Source organism: Humulus lupulus, chromosome 2, assembly GCF_963169125.1.
Source record: "Humulus lupulus chromosome 2, drHumLupu1.1, whole genome shotgun sequence".
Lineage (NCBI taxonomy): Eukaryota > Viridiplantae > Streptophyta > Magnoliopsida > Rosales > Cannabaceae > Humulus > Humulus lupulus.
In genome coordinates, this window is record NC_084794.1 from 30,949,409 (window position 1) to 30,966,857 (window position 17,449).

Here is a 17,449-nt window from a genome sequence, read left to right on the forward strand (position 1 = left end):
TCAATACTCTCAAGATATTGAGCTATGGCAAGATCCATTTGCTTTATATTGTTGAAGAACCTATGAATTTTTGACTTCTGAAATGAATATACCGCATTCCACATCTCCTTGTGCCAATGATCAGTCTTGAACTTAGCAATTACATTCATACTTATGTGATGGTATCATGCACCATGGTAGGCATTAGGAAAGACCAACTCAAGAGCATGAATAATGCTAGCATGCCTGTCTAATACAAAAGCCAAATTATCAGTAACTCCAATGGCTTCCTCCAATTTCATCATGAAACACTTCCAAGAATTATGATTTTCATTGTCCACAATCGCGAATGCAATTGGATAAATGTGGTTATTTGCATCCAATGCAATAACTCACAGCATGTGGCCACCATACATTGACTTCAAGAAAGTGACGTCCACACATATAATAGGATGGCATGATGTAAATCCCCTTCTACAAACTCCAAGTGAGAACAAACAATAAAGAAAGTGATCGTGCTTTGTGACAAAATCAGTTAATGTACATGGATTATTTTGCTGTAGAATGTACAAGTAAGAAGGTAACTTTGAGTACGATTCTTTAGGTGTCCTCCTGACATAACCGAGTTCCTTCTCTCTGCATCTCCAAACCTTCATATAACTCATATCGATCCCAAAATTATTCTTCATATCCTCCTTTATGCTGATTACCGGGTAGCTAGTGCCATCAGTATCATATTTGTTCTTGATAAGATGCCCAATGACCCAAGGTGTTGCTTGACAGTGGTCTTTCTATCATAATTATAGTGAACAAGTATGTACACTATTATAAACAGTGATATCAAACATCTCCGATCGCGCTACTTTTTCCCCCTTATTCTCCAACCACAATCAGGATCCTTGCAGGTGATATACAACACATCAGTACTGAACTTCTTAACCATAAACTCAAAATTATTCTTCATTAAGAATAGAGCCGCTTTGGTTTTCAATTCCATCTTGTTCTCAAAAGTCTTCCCAAGGTGTAGTTCTCCCAATGGTACACCGGATGAGGGTGTTTTAGATCGACTAAAAGCCATGATATCTTCTTTTGTAAACATGGGAGCACTCCATCTTCTGTGATCTTCTATTGAACATATTGGAACGTTCCCTGTATTGTTATATTCTGTTCCACCAGGACGACTAGAGCTGGTGCCAGGTGTTCGACGTCCTTAACTTGGTTGGTTCGCCCGTGTTATAGGACGTATTTGTTGTTCTTGTACTTGTTCGACTTGCAAATGATCAGACATGTCAATCGACATTTCTGCACTATAGTATGCCTCTGTATCATATCCTGAGTTCTCATTATGTTCAGCTACTGAATCGTCATTCACATAGGGGTCGTACTTATACTGGTTGTCCCTCAAGTCACTAATATGACCTCCTAAAGTACTGGCTGATTCCTTAGGTCCGGGAGTGGAATATGGATCTACAATGACAATCTTCTTAACAGGAGTGACACACAAGGATAACCTTTCTTTAGATGTTACTCCTAAGAATGCACGGACACCAAGATCACTTTCAACATGAACGGGTGTAAATGGTTGGTCGCCGCATGTGTAAGGAATCTCCAATTTCAACCCATACATCTGTTTATCAACTTTAAGTTTCTTGTGCAATATGTCAAGAAGTTGCAAGTACATTACAGTATCCTCCATCGGTATCACCATGCATTGAGGGTCTTTGAAAATCTACTTATTCCCTTGTAATTCCCAAACACCATTATAGGATACAAAAACGTAGACAATGGAACCCGTGTTGGAAAAAAAGCATAGAAATTATTAAAAGAAAAAAACTGTCAATTTTTCACAAAGTCATGAAAAAAGATTATTATTGAGCTTTATCGAGCTTCAATCGAACTCTATCGAGCTCCCATCGAGAGCTTATCGAGTTTTTATTGAGCTAAAAGTTCTTAAACCAAACATAAACCTAACCAAAACCTTCATCGAACCCCTATCGAGCACATATCGAGAAAACAACTACACCAAATATTTTAGTGTCCAATCGAACCCTTATTGAGTTGCCATCAAGCACAATCGAGCAACAAAGCCTAAAACTATCAAGCTATAAGTGAACTATATCGAGTAGCATCAAGCTCATAAAAGAACCTTCTTCTACATACCATCGAGCCCCTATCGAACCGTTATCGAGCTCCTATTGAGTAAAAAAGTTGCAGAAAACCCAAAAAAATGCAGATCGTGGAATCTCTCTAAAAAACCCAAAAAACACACCAATATAGGCTCTTACCTGTTCAAAATAGCCAAAAAAATGTAAACAAACAATACTCAACACATAAAAAAAACAATCTTCTTACCCATGGTTTTTCTCCTCCAAAAACCCTCAAAATGGATGTTGCCTTTGATATTGATGACTTCACAAAGACAATGGAGATGGCTAACAATGATTTCGGCTAGAAAATCATACATATCTATGGGTTTTTGGGAGGATTTCGTGAGAATGAGAGAGAGAGAGGGAGGGAGAGGGAGAGAGAGAAAAGAGAGAGGAAGATAAGGTTTTAGGATTCTTGATATAATGGGCGAGATATTTTGGGTATGAGAGGAATGTTTAGCATCAAATTGAAAATATTAATAGTGCTAGGATTTTTTAGTAATATTAGGCACTATTAAGTATGAATAGTGAAATTTCCCATATATATTCATATAAATATACTTGGAAAATCCATTTCAATATATATATTTATATGATGAGCTTTTATGGTAGCAGTATTATATTTATTTTCGAGAAATTATAGTTTATTTTTTTATATGATGATGTATATGATCATTCTCATTCATTATTGATATTTTTTTTAATAATAATTTAAGATGTCGAAATCAAATTTAAATAATCTATTTTACACGCTTATAAAAGAAATTAGACACGTATGCAATTTATTATTTAAACGCTGATTTGACACTAAAATTATTTCAAATTTATCAAAAGTTAATAAGATGTCTGCTATTAGTTATATAAAAAAATTTAGGTTACAAATTGTTGATGGGTTAAAACAAAAAAATTCGGATGTTATATTACTTTATAATATAATGTTTTAGATTAAATAAATGTGGCAAAGAGTGTCACATATTGTAACATACAAATGAAAGTTACAACATTTTGTATAGTGTGTAATACAAATGTGTAACATATTTGAGAGTAACAATTTTAGTAACAAATTTGTAACTCCCAAATATTACCCATTATTGTGTAAATTTGTTGTTACATAATTTTGATTTGAATTTCTCAAAGCCATAAGTGAAATAACTATTGGAGATTTTTTTTTAACCTCAATAATGTGTTTGGGGGTCACAAAATCAATTGAGAATTGTTTGAAACCGTTTGGAAAAAATAGCACAAAATTGTGTGCTGAAAAAGGCCAGTGGCCACGGCCAGAGGCATTGGTGACCGCGGCCTGGGTGACAGAGAGCCACGGCCGCGGCCAGGAGGGCTGGCTGCCAATTTTTAGTTTTTTCCAATTTTCTTGAATGGCTCTAACAACTCAAATAACTTTCAAATCTCCTTTTTAATTCCATAAACATCCAATTAATTATTGGTAACAACCATGGGAGTTGGTGGAATTTGGAATTCAAAGGGTGTCTCAAAACTCTATAAATAGGAGCATATTGCTCACTTGTAAGATACAATTTTTCTATCTACTAGAGCACTTGGCTAGAAAACACCTAGAGGCTTGATAATTCCACTTAGCTATTTCCAAATTGTGAGAGTTCCTTTAGTGCTCGAGTTAGGGGGAAATAAGCTTTTGAACAAAGATTTCAAACCTTGTTCAAGTTGGTGATCCCCAATACTCTTCAATTTGGTGGTGTGAGTGAGAGTGTTCTTTCATTCTATTTCTTTTCATCTTCTTTTATTATTCTATATTTACTATTTTACTTGTATCTTTTGTTTTAGAGTTGTAATATCTTATACATATTTTTCACTACTACTTCTAGTTTATTTGTATTATTTTGTCATAGAGTTGTATTTTCTATTACTATATTCTTCTACCTTAATCTATATTTATATGTATCTTTTGTTATAGAGTTGTAACATTATTTAATAAAACCTTGTTTATTTGTATATTTTGCTTAGAGTTGTAAGAATTTTTTTACCTTTTCCAATGAGGCAACATACTTTTTCTAACACTATTAGGGCAAAAATACCTTAACGTTTTCCTATATATATACTTGGAAAATGACAAATCTTCTTAGTGTGTATGCTTGAAAGTATGTAAGACTTTCTATTCTATTTTTTATTATCTTTATTTTGAAGGGACTTTCTAAGGAAAATTTGACTTTTAATGCATTAAGTGGTACTTGTATAGCAAAATGATACTAAGCTAAAAAAACATCTCATTTTTATTCTAGTATTCCTTGGATTCCCAAAAATGCCCCTATCATAAATTTCCCTCTCTTTTTCTCCAATTGTCTTCTCCCTCTCTATCTCTCATGTTTTCCCTCTCTATCTCTCGTACCCAAAAAAAGAAACAAGGCAGCTTAATCTATACAAATTTTCAAGCTTGGATTTCAAGGGCAAGTTGTGAATCCTTTCAAGGCAAGAACGTCATTTTGGATTTCAGATAAAAATCGTATGGGTAAGTATATATTTGTTATACGTAATGAGAAAACTTGTTTATCAACATTGCTTTTTCTATTTCGAACAGATATGTGTATGCCTTCATGTTTTATTGTAATTTTTCACTGTCGTAACGAATTTTCGTTCCTTTCTTGGTTTTTTTTTTTCTGGATTTTTTGTCTGCCTCGATGAGACTCGATGGTTCTCGATGTACCTCGATAAAACCCTCATATGCTTATATTATTTGTCTACCTCGATATGCCTCGATGAGACTCGATGGTCCTCGATGGACCTCGATAAAACCCTTATATGTTTATATTATTTGTCTACCTCGATATGCCTCGATGAGACTTAATGATCCTCGATGGACCTCGATAAAACCCTCACACATTAGGGAAAATTACTACCTCGATAAGACTCAATGGTCCTCGATGGACCTCGACAAAACCCTCACACATTTAGGGAAAATTGGTACCTCAATGAGACTTGATGGTCCTCGATGGACCTCGATAGAGGCATAGAATGTAATGTATGTAGTATATACCTCGACGGGCCTTGATGGACCTCGATTGTTTGATAGTTTGACCTTGATAGGTTGACCTCGATATGAATCGATTTTTTGTTGTTTGATGTTATAGTTATAATTTTTGACCTATTTTTTTGTTTTTTTTATACAAATTCGTCTGTTTCCATATTTGTTGCATTCAATGGTGTTTGGGAATTGGAAAATAAGGATTGGATTTTTAGGGATGCTGAAAATCAAGTTCTGACTTTGGAGAAGGGTGTGACGTATGAGCAACTGCTTGACATTCTGTACGACGAGCTTGAAGTGGATAAATGTGTGCATGTCTTAAAAATTGAAGTCCCGTACACATGCCTATCACAATCCGTCAAACCTAATGTTATAACAAATGATAGGCATGTGAGTGCATTCATTGGGTTCATCGAAATCTGTAGAGAAGCTGATTCCTCTATGTGTGACATTGGTTAAGAAGGGAGGTATAAGAAATGCATCAGCCTCTCCCAACGTTAATAAAGAAGTCAATCGAGGCACATTCAAAATCAGAATCTAATATATACTATCGAGTTCTATCGAGCCCTATCGAGGTGGGTCAAATGTTTTGAAAAAAAACTCAGATTTCTCAGTTACCCAGCCCCGATCTATCCTATGAACAAAACATCAACAAAAAACCAGACATTGCATATTAAAAAGAAAACCCTCACCTTCGCGTACTTGGGAGTTTTTTGGTTGCCTCTGGGTGCTTCCGTTCCGATGTTCAAGTGCTGGTTTCGAAGACCTTCTCCGACAATGCTTCTCTTCTCTGATTTTGTTGGGTTGCGACAGATTTAAATATGAGTTTTGAGAGTTTTTTTGGTTCGAGACTGAGAGTGAGAGGGAATATAGAGAGATCGAGAGAGAAGAGAGAGAGAGAGTCGGAACAAATGGCAGATGTATTTTGGGAACTAAGGTAAATAATATGACCAAAATGAGACTCATATAATAATATGGTATTTTTTAAATACAATCCTCTTATATGCATTAAAAGTCAAATTTCCCCAATCTAATCTATTATTAATTGTAAAAGAAGTATAGCTTTTTAAAGTTGGAATTATTATCTGCCAAGGTAACAAAGTATATCTATCTTCGCCATAAACTGTGGGAATAGTTAAAGTCTAGATTGGATCTCACGACAATGTTTCCTCCTTCCTCGTTCGTTTCGATTAAAATATGTGTCGTACGAAAGACTATATATACTCTTATTGCATTGAGATTTTCCATCATTAAAGTATGAGCAAAAAAATAATTGTAAATAAAAATTTCATTTCATTACACATGCAAATATCGTGTACTAGACGCAAACACTTTAAATAAGTCAACTTAATCAGCTTTTATTTCATGACTACCAACCTTGACTTAAGTGGGCAGTTTGCACGTATTAATGCTCATGGATTATGGATATGTAACTAATGTATCCACTCAACTTTTTGATGAGTATAGTTGTTAAAGTCTAAAAATCAACTCAACTTTTCTTATACCGTGGATTGCTCTGACCCTTATACTTTTTGATGAGTTGTTCCTTAGGGACTATAGAATTCAAACCATGTTATTCTCTTAAAGAGATGTTTTAAGGTATCAAAGCACTCTAGTAGTTCTTGAAAGGTCCCCAAAAATGCAAATTTTAAAGTTAACTTCTTCAAAGCCTCACAATTATTCTCGTTTGACAAGCTTTATAATACTATCATTTTCAATATGCATACTCTACTTTCTCGTCTGTTTAATGCTCGTACACACCAAGTTTGTGAACACATATTTTTCATCCCAAGACGTGTTTTCGCAGCCGAGCACCACCTCTCTGGAACACATCGTGTTCGGAATCGCTTCGAACAAGAACACATGGGAAAAGAGGAAGGACTACATTAAGCTATGGTGGAAACCAGAAAGAATGAGAGGCTGCGTGTTCCTAGACGAAGAACTCCCACCCGAACGACAACAATATTCAAAAAACGACAACAATACTTCTCTCCCACCTATATGCATATCCGGAGACACTTCCCGGTTCCGCTACACCTACCGGGGCGGTTACCGGTCTGCTATTCGATTGGCACGTGTGGTTGTGGAGACTATGGCGCTGAACCACTCGGGCGTGAGGTGGTACGTGTTTGGTGACGATGACACGGTTTTCTTCCCTGAGAATTTGGTGGAGACTCTTTCCAAGTATGATCACGGGCTTTGGTACTACGTAGGGACCAACTCTGAGATTTATGAGCAGAACATCATGTTTGGGTTTGATATGGCTTTTGGTGGTGCTGGCTTTGCTATAAGCCATTCTCTAGCTAAAGTTTTGGCCAAAGTTTTTGACTCGTGCATTGAGAGATACCCACATCTTTATGGTAGTGATTCTAGAATATTTTCTTGCATAGCTGAGCTTGGCGTTGGGTTAACTCGTGAGCCTGGTTTCCATCAGGTATTAATAATCAATTTAATTCTTAGGTTCTTTCGATTTTTTTTGTCCTTTACACATATTACTTCTAACTCTCTCATTGAACTACTTAGTCTAATTTTTTGTCACGTGATATGGAAATGTTTAATCAAAGGCCTAGCTAGTAGCTAGGATTAATATTTCTCCATTGTGAGTTAATTTAATTATCACAGTAATTTTGTAACATATAATAAATGTAATAAAATTTTGGGGTATATTTTGGAACAGATGGACATACGAGGCGATGTATTTGGTCTATTGGCTACACATCCAGTTACTCCCTTGGTATCATTGCACCATTTGGATCAGACAGATCCCATCTTCCCAAACATGTCTACTCCTCAAGCTCTACAACACTTGTTCAAAGCCACAGAGGTTGATTCTCAGAGGCTTTTACAGCAAACAATCTGCTACGACATATGGTATTCATGGACAATCGTAGTGTCTTGGGGTTACGCCGTTCAAATCTATGGAAGGCATATGTTTCTGCCGGACGTCCTCCATCCGCCGGAGACGTTCCGGCGGTGGAAAATCAAGGGGAATTCTCCTCTTTCGGGGCTTTATAGTTTCACCACTAGAGAACTTCACCCGGACACGTGTCGAAGACCCACCATCTTCTTTCTTGATGACGTGTCATCGTCAGGCAGGAGCGGTGAAGATATCAAGAGTACCTACCGACAAGCCTATGTGAATTGCTCAATCGACGCCGGTTCGCCCAGAAAATTGAGGGAGGTCAGAGTCTTCTCCCATAAGTTGAACCTTGATATCAACCAGGTAATTCTTCCTTCTTTATTTTTGGAAGCACGATTTTGTCCAACTGTGTATATATGAATTAATAATTAATGTTATATGACAAGAAACATTAGTCTCTATCTAAAAAATTAGTGGAGTTAGCTTAGTTCATGTAATTATAAAGTGTTGTTTGGTTAGAGATAATAGAATCAAAATGTGTCAATTTTTATTTTATTTATTTATTTAGTTATATTTTAGAATATTAAAATATTACTATAATAGAATGATTTTTCTTAAATTTTATTCATAATAATTTTTATTCCCTCCAACTAAACACCATATAAGTGTCTAAAATATTTTATATGCATGTCTAATTGAATTTAAAATCAGACTTTACTAGTTTTTTTTAGAAGGACTTCACTTTGTTAAATTATTATGACCATACATTCATAAAGTGTCAGATGTTGGACACAACCAATTCAAGATTTATTAATTTAGTTTTTTTTTTCCGCTTCATTTTTAATAATGTGTCAAAATATGTAGTGGTTGAATGTAAGTGATAATTTGATAACGAAAACTGAATCAAAATTATAATCATATATATTATATTAATTAGTTGATAATTTGTTGGTTACCAATAATAAAATAATAATTGAAATGTATATTAGTACTAAAAGCTTGATTTGTGTGTCAGTTGAAGGCTCCGAGAAGGCATTGTTGTGACGTGTTACCTTCTAAAAGTGGTGAAGCAGTGGACGTGGCCATTAGAGAATGCAAGCAAGAAGAGTTGATAAACATGCATCCATAACCCTATCATGTTATTATTATATACAAAATTAAATAGGATACATTTGGAGTGTTTTGATTGAATAGGATAGGGAAATCATCATATTTATAGAAATTAATTTATTTATTGGCCATTGGAGTTCATTAATTTAGTTTTCATCCCGAAAGATGTAATTTTGTAGATGTAGGATTTTATTTTCATTTTTCTATACATCCTGGATAGGGAGAACAAAAGTTGTAAAATTATATATGTTAGATTAAGGGTTGCTAAATATCACTTTGTTTAAAAAAGGGCGTTGTATAATTACTTGAAACAAAATACAATAACCATTTTTAGTGTTCATCTATATATTTTGTAAGCGATTAATTTGTCCTTTGTAGAAAACCATTGCAATTACTTAATTGTAATTACATAAATATCATATATGAGAGGTGGTATTCATCAAATTCAATCCGCACTAAGTGTATATTTCATATTTCAGATCTAATCCAAATTTAAATCCAATGCAATCCGTAATAGTGCGGATTAGATCAATTATTTTAGTACGGATTTTTTTTAATATTAAATTATTTAATAATTTTCACTAAATTACATGTTTTTTTCTCATAACTAATGAATCACGTAAATATTGAAATAAAATATATATTCTTTTTAAATTTAAATATCCAATAACAAATAAACAAACTCCAATTTGCACATAACATCAAGTTCCTTAAAACTTAAATTTCCAATAACAATATATATATATATATATATATATAAAAAGCAAGCACGTTACTTTTAAGCAACACAATTATTTAAATTATTAATTTATATATATATATTTATAATTTGTAATATATATATATATAAATAGATTGGATTAGATCGGTTACTTGTACAAGTGAAAGTGTATTCAATTTGCACAAGTGCGGATTTTAGATTTTCCAATCCAATCCAATTCGCAATTTGCAGATTACATTGGATTGAATGTGCAGATATCCACCCTATGGTTCTTCTTCTTCTCCTTTGTTTTCAGATCTGTATGATTTTTTTTTCTTCAGATCTATATGATTTTTTTTATTTCAGATCTGGTTATGTTTTTCCAAGCCTGATTTTTTTCCATGTCTGGCTAAGTAACGGGTTGCCATCACAACTAATTTTTTTTTCCAGACCTACTTGTAACCAGTTACAATTATGATCCATTTAGATTATTTGTTTGGATATAATTTTATTTCTTCACACATGGCTAAGTAACCAGGTACCATGACCGTTGGTTCATTTTCTTTCAGACCTTACTAAACGGATTATGATCACGAACAATTTAGATTATTTTGCTTGGATCAAATTTTTTTTCTACATCTGGCTAAGTAACCAGATACCATCACGATCGATTTAAGTTTTTTGTATTTTGTTTTTCAGTCTTGATTAAGTAATCATTTATCATCACGATCAATTTAATTTATTTTTTTCAAATCTATTTTTTTTAGATCTGGTTAAGTAACCAATTACAATTCAGTTGGTATTTTGATAGTAGTACATCACTAAAAATATAAAAATTATTTTTATAGTTGTATCCAGTTACCACCACATCACTTACAAAATCAAAATTATTTTTATAGTTGTATCTAGTTACTACCACATCACTTAAAAAATATATATTTTTTTTATAGTGGTAACCTGATACCATACATCACTAAAAAAATTGACAGTGTCATTGGATTACTACCACATAAAAAAATCAAAATTGTTTTGATTGTGGGTAACCAGTCACTACGAAGAAAATGTTGAAGAAGGTAAAAAATGGAAGAAGAAGAAGAAGAAGAAGAAGAAGAAATGAGAATAAAAAGCATGGTGAAGAAGGTCTCAATTTTTTTTTTCAAATATAATGTAAAAAAAAAAAAGAATATTACAAATAGATTAAAATTATAAAAATAACATCAAAATATATTAAAACTAGCTACTAAAACGATATAAAAACAAAATATGGTCTCCAAATAAAATATTACAAATACATGGTGTTGATTGACTTTTTTGTCAACTACCAAATAAATAAAAAGCTTAAAGAGAAAGAAGCCCAAACACCAGGTTTTATGTGGTTCAAAATATTAATTAGCCCTAGTCCACAAGTCACTTGTATTGAAGATGAAGAACTTGCAATGCTCAAGTTCTCTTAGAATTCAGACATCATTTTTGTTCACTCTAAAAGTTGGGGATCCCTTTATAAGTAATGTCCTAGCCCTATTTATAGGCAGCTGGGAGGATTAAGCTCATTAATAGGAGCTGATTATAAGAATACTTTTCTATTATGGGATTAGTTATCTATAAACACTACAAGAAAAATACTCTACAACGACGACATCTACTGCGATGACCTTAAAGTCGTCACTGAAGACAGACTAATTCGACGAATTTTTTTTTTTTAATTTATTGGAAAATTTGAGCTCTTGTCATTGCTCTATTGTAGCTGTAGAGTAGCGGAAAAAAGGGAGTAAAAAAAATTTTCCCTCCAAAAATAGTACCCTATAGTGACAACATGGGTAGTGAAAAATTGTCAGACTTTTTAGGCGGTCAACTTTCCTTCCATTTGTTTGGGGGTCTATAGCGACGACATGTCGTTGCTATAGAGGCCCATTAATTGACTAATCCTTTAGAAAATGTATTGTCGTCGTCGGAACCCCCCCCCCCCCCCCCCGCCGCCAAAAAAATTTGTCAAATTTTTTATTGCCTATAATAGCGACCTGATGTTTTTATTACCTATAGAGACGAAGCGACGACATGTTGTCACTATAGGTCACAACGATATAACCCCCAGTCATAGTCTTTTTTCTTCATTTTGGTTATTTTTTCCTCAAAACAGAGGTGTTGTCTTCATTTTCTCTGCCGTGTAGCGCCACCCAAGGTGTTCTGATGCCATTTTTGACTTTCCATTCTTAAGGTTAGTTCTTGTACACCATAACAATCTAGTTATTTCTTCAAATTTTAGTGTTTTTTTATGATTATTTGTGTGTATTTTGTGGTTTATTGTGATGGGTTTGTTAAACTTTTTATTGGTTTTATTTTTGTAGTGAGGTTGTATTGGAGCATCCCAAGCCCTTGCCCAATTATTTGATATCATCCCGAGCCTTTGGGTATTGTTTGTAATCTTTATTTTTGTTTTGTTTTGTGATTGATTAGTGTATTAATTGAAAAAGGTTTGTTATATTTTTTATTTTTTCAGATTGCATTGGAGCATCCTAAGCCCAAGTCTTTGGATATCCTCCCTAACTTTTGGGTATTGTTTCTAATTTTTAATATTTTTTTTGTGTTTTGTGATTATTAGTGTATTGATAAATAATGATAGTTAATTTGTATACATGAATAGTTTTTAAATTAATTTTTATGTTTGTTAATTTGATATTAAGTTATGAAAAATTGTTAGGTTAGATTAATCTTTTGTTTTGAACTATATATATGTTAGGTTAGATAATTTTTTTTGTTTTGAATTATATATATATTTTAGGTTAGATAATTTTTTTTGAATTATATATATGTCATGTTAGATAAATAATATGTTTATAATATGTTTTTGTTGTTTATCTATGAATTTAAATGATTGTATTAAGTATTATGTATGTTATGGGATTGATTTATATGTTTCTATGCATATTTTAAATTTTGGGATAGCTAGATTACTGCTGTTATGCTGCCGAAATTTTAGTAGATTTAGAAAAACTAAACATTACAAAGTAGTTTTCAAATTGGTGTGATTAAAATTTTTAAGTAATAAATTTTAAGCAATTAATAAAAAATTAATTTAAAAAAATTATAAAGTGAAAATTAAAATAATAATTTTACAAGTATAAAACTTTATTAATATTTTTATTATATAATAAGTCGAAATTAAATTAGTATTCTTTAATGATAAATTTATAAATTTATAATTAAATATTTATTTATTTAATTAATTTTATAATATATTCATAAATTTTGATATTATATGTAGATAAAATAGACAATTAAGTTAACTTTACTCTTAAAATTAGAATAATAATTTTAAAATAATAAACTTTATTGTTATTTTAAAAAAAATAAAAAGTGAAAATTATAATAAGAATTTGATAATTATTAAATAAATTAATAATAATTATAATTAAATATTTGTTTATATAATGAAACTTTATAATACATTCATAACTGACAATAATATATATTTATAAAATTTAATAATTGTTCTCAGGGATATAAATAAGAAGGGGTTTGATAATATCTCAGTTGCTGATACTTTAGCCTTCCAAGAGTTACTCAGGAAGCAAGAGAGCATACAGGAAGATCCATTGAATAAACAGCTGATAAAGCAAGAAGAATTGGCAAGGCAGGAGTATATGAACATTCACAAAAGTTATATATCCTTTCTCCATCAGAAATAAAAAATGGACTGGATAAAAAAAGGAGATGAAAATACTCAACTTTTTCATTCAAGCATAAGAGCAAAGAGAGTAAGGAATAGAGTATATACAATACAAGATATGGTTGGGAATTGGGTAGAAAATCCTGGAGAGGTAGCTACAGCTTTCCTAAATTACTATCAGCAACTTTTGGGCTCACGTTTGACAGGAAGAAGGAGAGTGAGACTAAATATAGTCAATGCTGGATGTGTGATAACTGAGGCAGATGCTAAATTTCTGGTGTCCGAATATACAAGTGAAGAAGTGAAAAAAGCCATGTTTGATATCCCAAGTGTTAAAGCCCCTGGACCAGATGGCTACCCAAGTTGTTTCTTTCAGGATAATTGGGAGATAGTAGGGGAGGATGTGAGTGCAGCAGTGTTGAATTTTCTTCATTCTGGACAGTTGCTAAAAGAGGTGAATACTACAAGCTTAACCTTGATTCCAAAAACAAATTGCTCAACTGGGGTTAGTGATTTTAGACCAATTGCATGCTGCAATGTGGTTTATAAAGTTGCTGCCAAGTTGATTTATTCAAGGTTACAGAATATTTGACCTGCGTTGATAGCTGAGAATCATGGAGGATTTATCAAAGGGAGATACATTGCCTACAATATTATGGTCAGTTAGGATTTAGTAAGGCATTATGGGAGGAAGAAATCAAGGCCTAGCTGTATGATTAAGCTAGATCTGAGGAAGGCGTATGATATGGTGGAATGGGATTTTATAGAGGAGATACTAAGTGCCTTAAGGTTCCCAGAGCATTTGGTTAAGCTTATCATGACCTGTGTACGAACACCCAGATTTTCTATAATGCTAAATGGCTCTCTGCAGGGATACTTTTCAGCAAAAAGAGGACTCAGACAAGGAGATCCCTTGTCACCTCTACTCTTCGTATTAGGCATGGAATATCTTACGCGTATCTTGAGGAAAGTAGGCAACAAAACAGAATTTCAATATCATGAGAGGTGCACTCAACTCAAGTTGAATCACTTATGCTTTGCAGATGATGTCCTATTATTTTGCCATGGTGATTTCAAATCAATATATATGTTATTACAAGGCCTCAAGTTATTCTCTCAGACATCTGGTTTGCAGCCAAATGAAGCCAAATCGGCTATCTATTGCTGCGGAATGAGAACAATGTAAGTCCAAAGAATCATGGATGTTTCTGGGTTTAGAAGAAGCAAGTTGCCATTAAGATACCTAGGCATTCCAATTAATTCAAAAAAAATATCAACTGAAGAGTGTGAAATGTTAGTGGAGAAAATGACTCTTCAAATTAGAACTTGGAGCTCTAGAAACCTCTCATATGCAGGGAGAGTAATACTGATTAATTCAGTATTGATCTCAATTCATTCATACTGGTCTCAGATTATGATATTGCCCAAAGGAGTATTACAGAAGATAAGTGCCATCTGCCGAGCTTTTTTATGGAAAGCAGCATCTAAGCACTTGGGGCCTGGTCTGGTGGGTTGGGAAACACTTTGTAAATAAAAAAAGGAGGGTGGATTAGGATTTAGAAATGTACTAGAATGGAATAAGGCAGCTATAGGGAAATATATATGGGCTGTGGCAACAAAACAAGACAACCTTTGGATCAAGTGGGTTCACCATGTCTATTTGGGATCAGCTGACTGGTGGAGCTATGGAGCTTCATCAACAAGTAGCTGGTACTGGAAGCAAATAGTCAATGTTAAAAATAGCTTTAAGCAGCTTGTGGATACCCAGAAATTCAAGTCTGAAACATATCAGATAAAACAGGGCTATCGGCTATTATGCCCAATACAGAGAGAAGTTATATGGCATCATCTGGTGTGGGATAAATTAGCTATTCCAAAACATATATTTTTGTTTTGGCTAATCATGTTGGGAAGATTGCTAGTCAGAGAGAGGTTGCAGAAGTTTCAAATCTTCCAAGAGGTGGAGTGTGTAGTGTGTGTAGCTCATATAGAGAGCATACAACATTTATTCTTTGAGTGCATATACAGCAGCAGAGTGTTACAGGAAGTGAAGGATTGGCTAAAGTGGAGGACACCAGCAATGTCGATCCATGGGTTGATGAGCAATATAAGGCACAACAGGTTCAAAAAAGGAGTTCTCACAGTCACTTTGGCTGCAATGAGCTATCAACTTTGGCTAAACAGGAATGAAGTGTTATGGCAATATAGATGTAAACAGGTGGTCACAATTGTACAACATATCAAAAATGAGGTCAGATACAGGATAAAAGGAATTACATACAAAGGACTAACACCTAGAGACATGAATTGGTTTGATCAATTGTAATTAGAACATAAAAAATCAGGGCTTTAGAGGTGCTGTAGGATGTAAATATGTTTGGTCTAATATACTTTTCTCTGAATTACCAAAATAATAATAATAATAATAATAATTTATTCATAAATTTGATAATGTCAACATCTCATCTGTCACTGAAGCATTTACCATATTAGTACTTTGGTGATAAAAAATATTACCAAACAAATGTAGTTTTTTTTTTTTTATTATTATCACATTATGATAATTTATTTTGCACTTAAAGTAGTTATGACGATTGATAAGAGTTGGATAGCCAATAGACGACGTAACTCTGATGAGTTTTGGAATGGTCTTCAAGTATTTATACAAATGGCCAAGAATCATGTGAATGCTTCAGGAGAAGTGAGGTGCCCATGCAATCAGTCTGTGAATATGCTGAGTCAGAAAATGAATGTGGTGGAGGCTCACATACATCGATATGGGTTTCTGCAACGATATGTGAAGTGGAATTACCACGGTGAAGTTGATATTCTTCCAATGGTGGATGATGGGGATCCAGTGACAGATGAGATGTTGACATCATCAATGATGTTATAGGTGAACAAGACACTAACGAAGAAGGCGTAAATGAAGAAATTTCAGATGGTGGTGGCAATAGTGGGGAAATCAATTTCATGACCTGTTTCAAGAGGTCGAAGTTGAGTTATACCCTGGTTGTACTTGGTTGTCTTCTTTGAACTTCTTGGCGAAGATGTTGCATATAAAGGTTATGAATAAATGGACAAATAGTTAATTTGATGAACTTTTGAGGTTTCTAAATTTGCATTCCCAAAGGAGAATAAGATTCCAGCTTCATACTATGAGTCTAAGAAAAACAAAATGAGGAAGTTAGGGTTAGTTTATCAATTAATTCATGATTGCAAGTACGAATGTTGTTTGTTTTGGAAGGAGAATTCCAAAAAACAGAGTTGTCCTGTATGTGGTGAGAGCAGATGGGTTGACAAACACACAAAGGGGAAAAAAGTCACCCACAAAGGGTTACGATACTTCCATTTCACTCCTAGGTTGAAGCGTCTTTATGGTTCAAGGCATACAACAAAGGATATGACCTAGCATGGTACGAGATGATCGAAAGAATATGGTGTGATGCACCATCCTGTTTATGGGGGTGCTTGGAAACAATTTGATTCCAAATATCCAGATTTTGCCAAAGAACCCACACTACAACAAATTTGATATACAATGACTCCCTACAATGTCTTACACCATTGGTGTAAGACATTAAAACTTATCAGGGGTTTTAAATGTCTAATGTTGTAAGATATTGAAAATTTTTATTAATGGCTACAATTGGAAGACATTATGGTGGAAGACGTTGGAAATAGGCTGAGAAGTGGCTAGGGGTACATCCAACGTCTCCTAGTGGGAGACGTTGGATGTCTCCCCTGATATATTTATTTATTTTTTGCTTCCTTCTTCCTCACATTCGCGAACTAGAGAGCAAAAACCAGAGAGACAGTTGCATTTTTAGGGTTTTAAGAGGTAAGTTTTTTTTTTTAATTTTCTTGATTTTTAGTTAATTATTTTGAAAAAAAAAATCATAGGTTTAGCATTAGGATGAGTAATATACATGATTTTGTGTTAGTTTTACATTTTTATGCGTTTTTTTTATATACATGGAAGTTTTTTTTTTTA

General features: G+C 33.5%; 1 protein-coding gene across 1 annotated transcript; it reads left to right on the forward strand.

Moving 5' to 3' along the window:
* Positions 1-6,624: 6,624 nt before the first annotated feature.
* LOC133817617 (uncharacterized) lies at positions 6,625-9,428 on the forward strand. The gene is made up of 3 exons (XM_062250188.1): positions 6,625-7,552; positions 7,796-8,341; positions 8,994-9,428. Exons 1-3 carry the CDS (start codon positions 6,758-6,760, stop codon positions 9,105-9,107), a joined length of 1,455 nt encoding a protein of 484 aa, XP_062106172.1. The 5' UTR covers positions 6,625-6,757; the 3' UTR covers positions 9,108-9,428.
* The last annotated feature ends 8,021 nt before the right edge of the window (positions 9,429-17,449 follow it).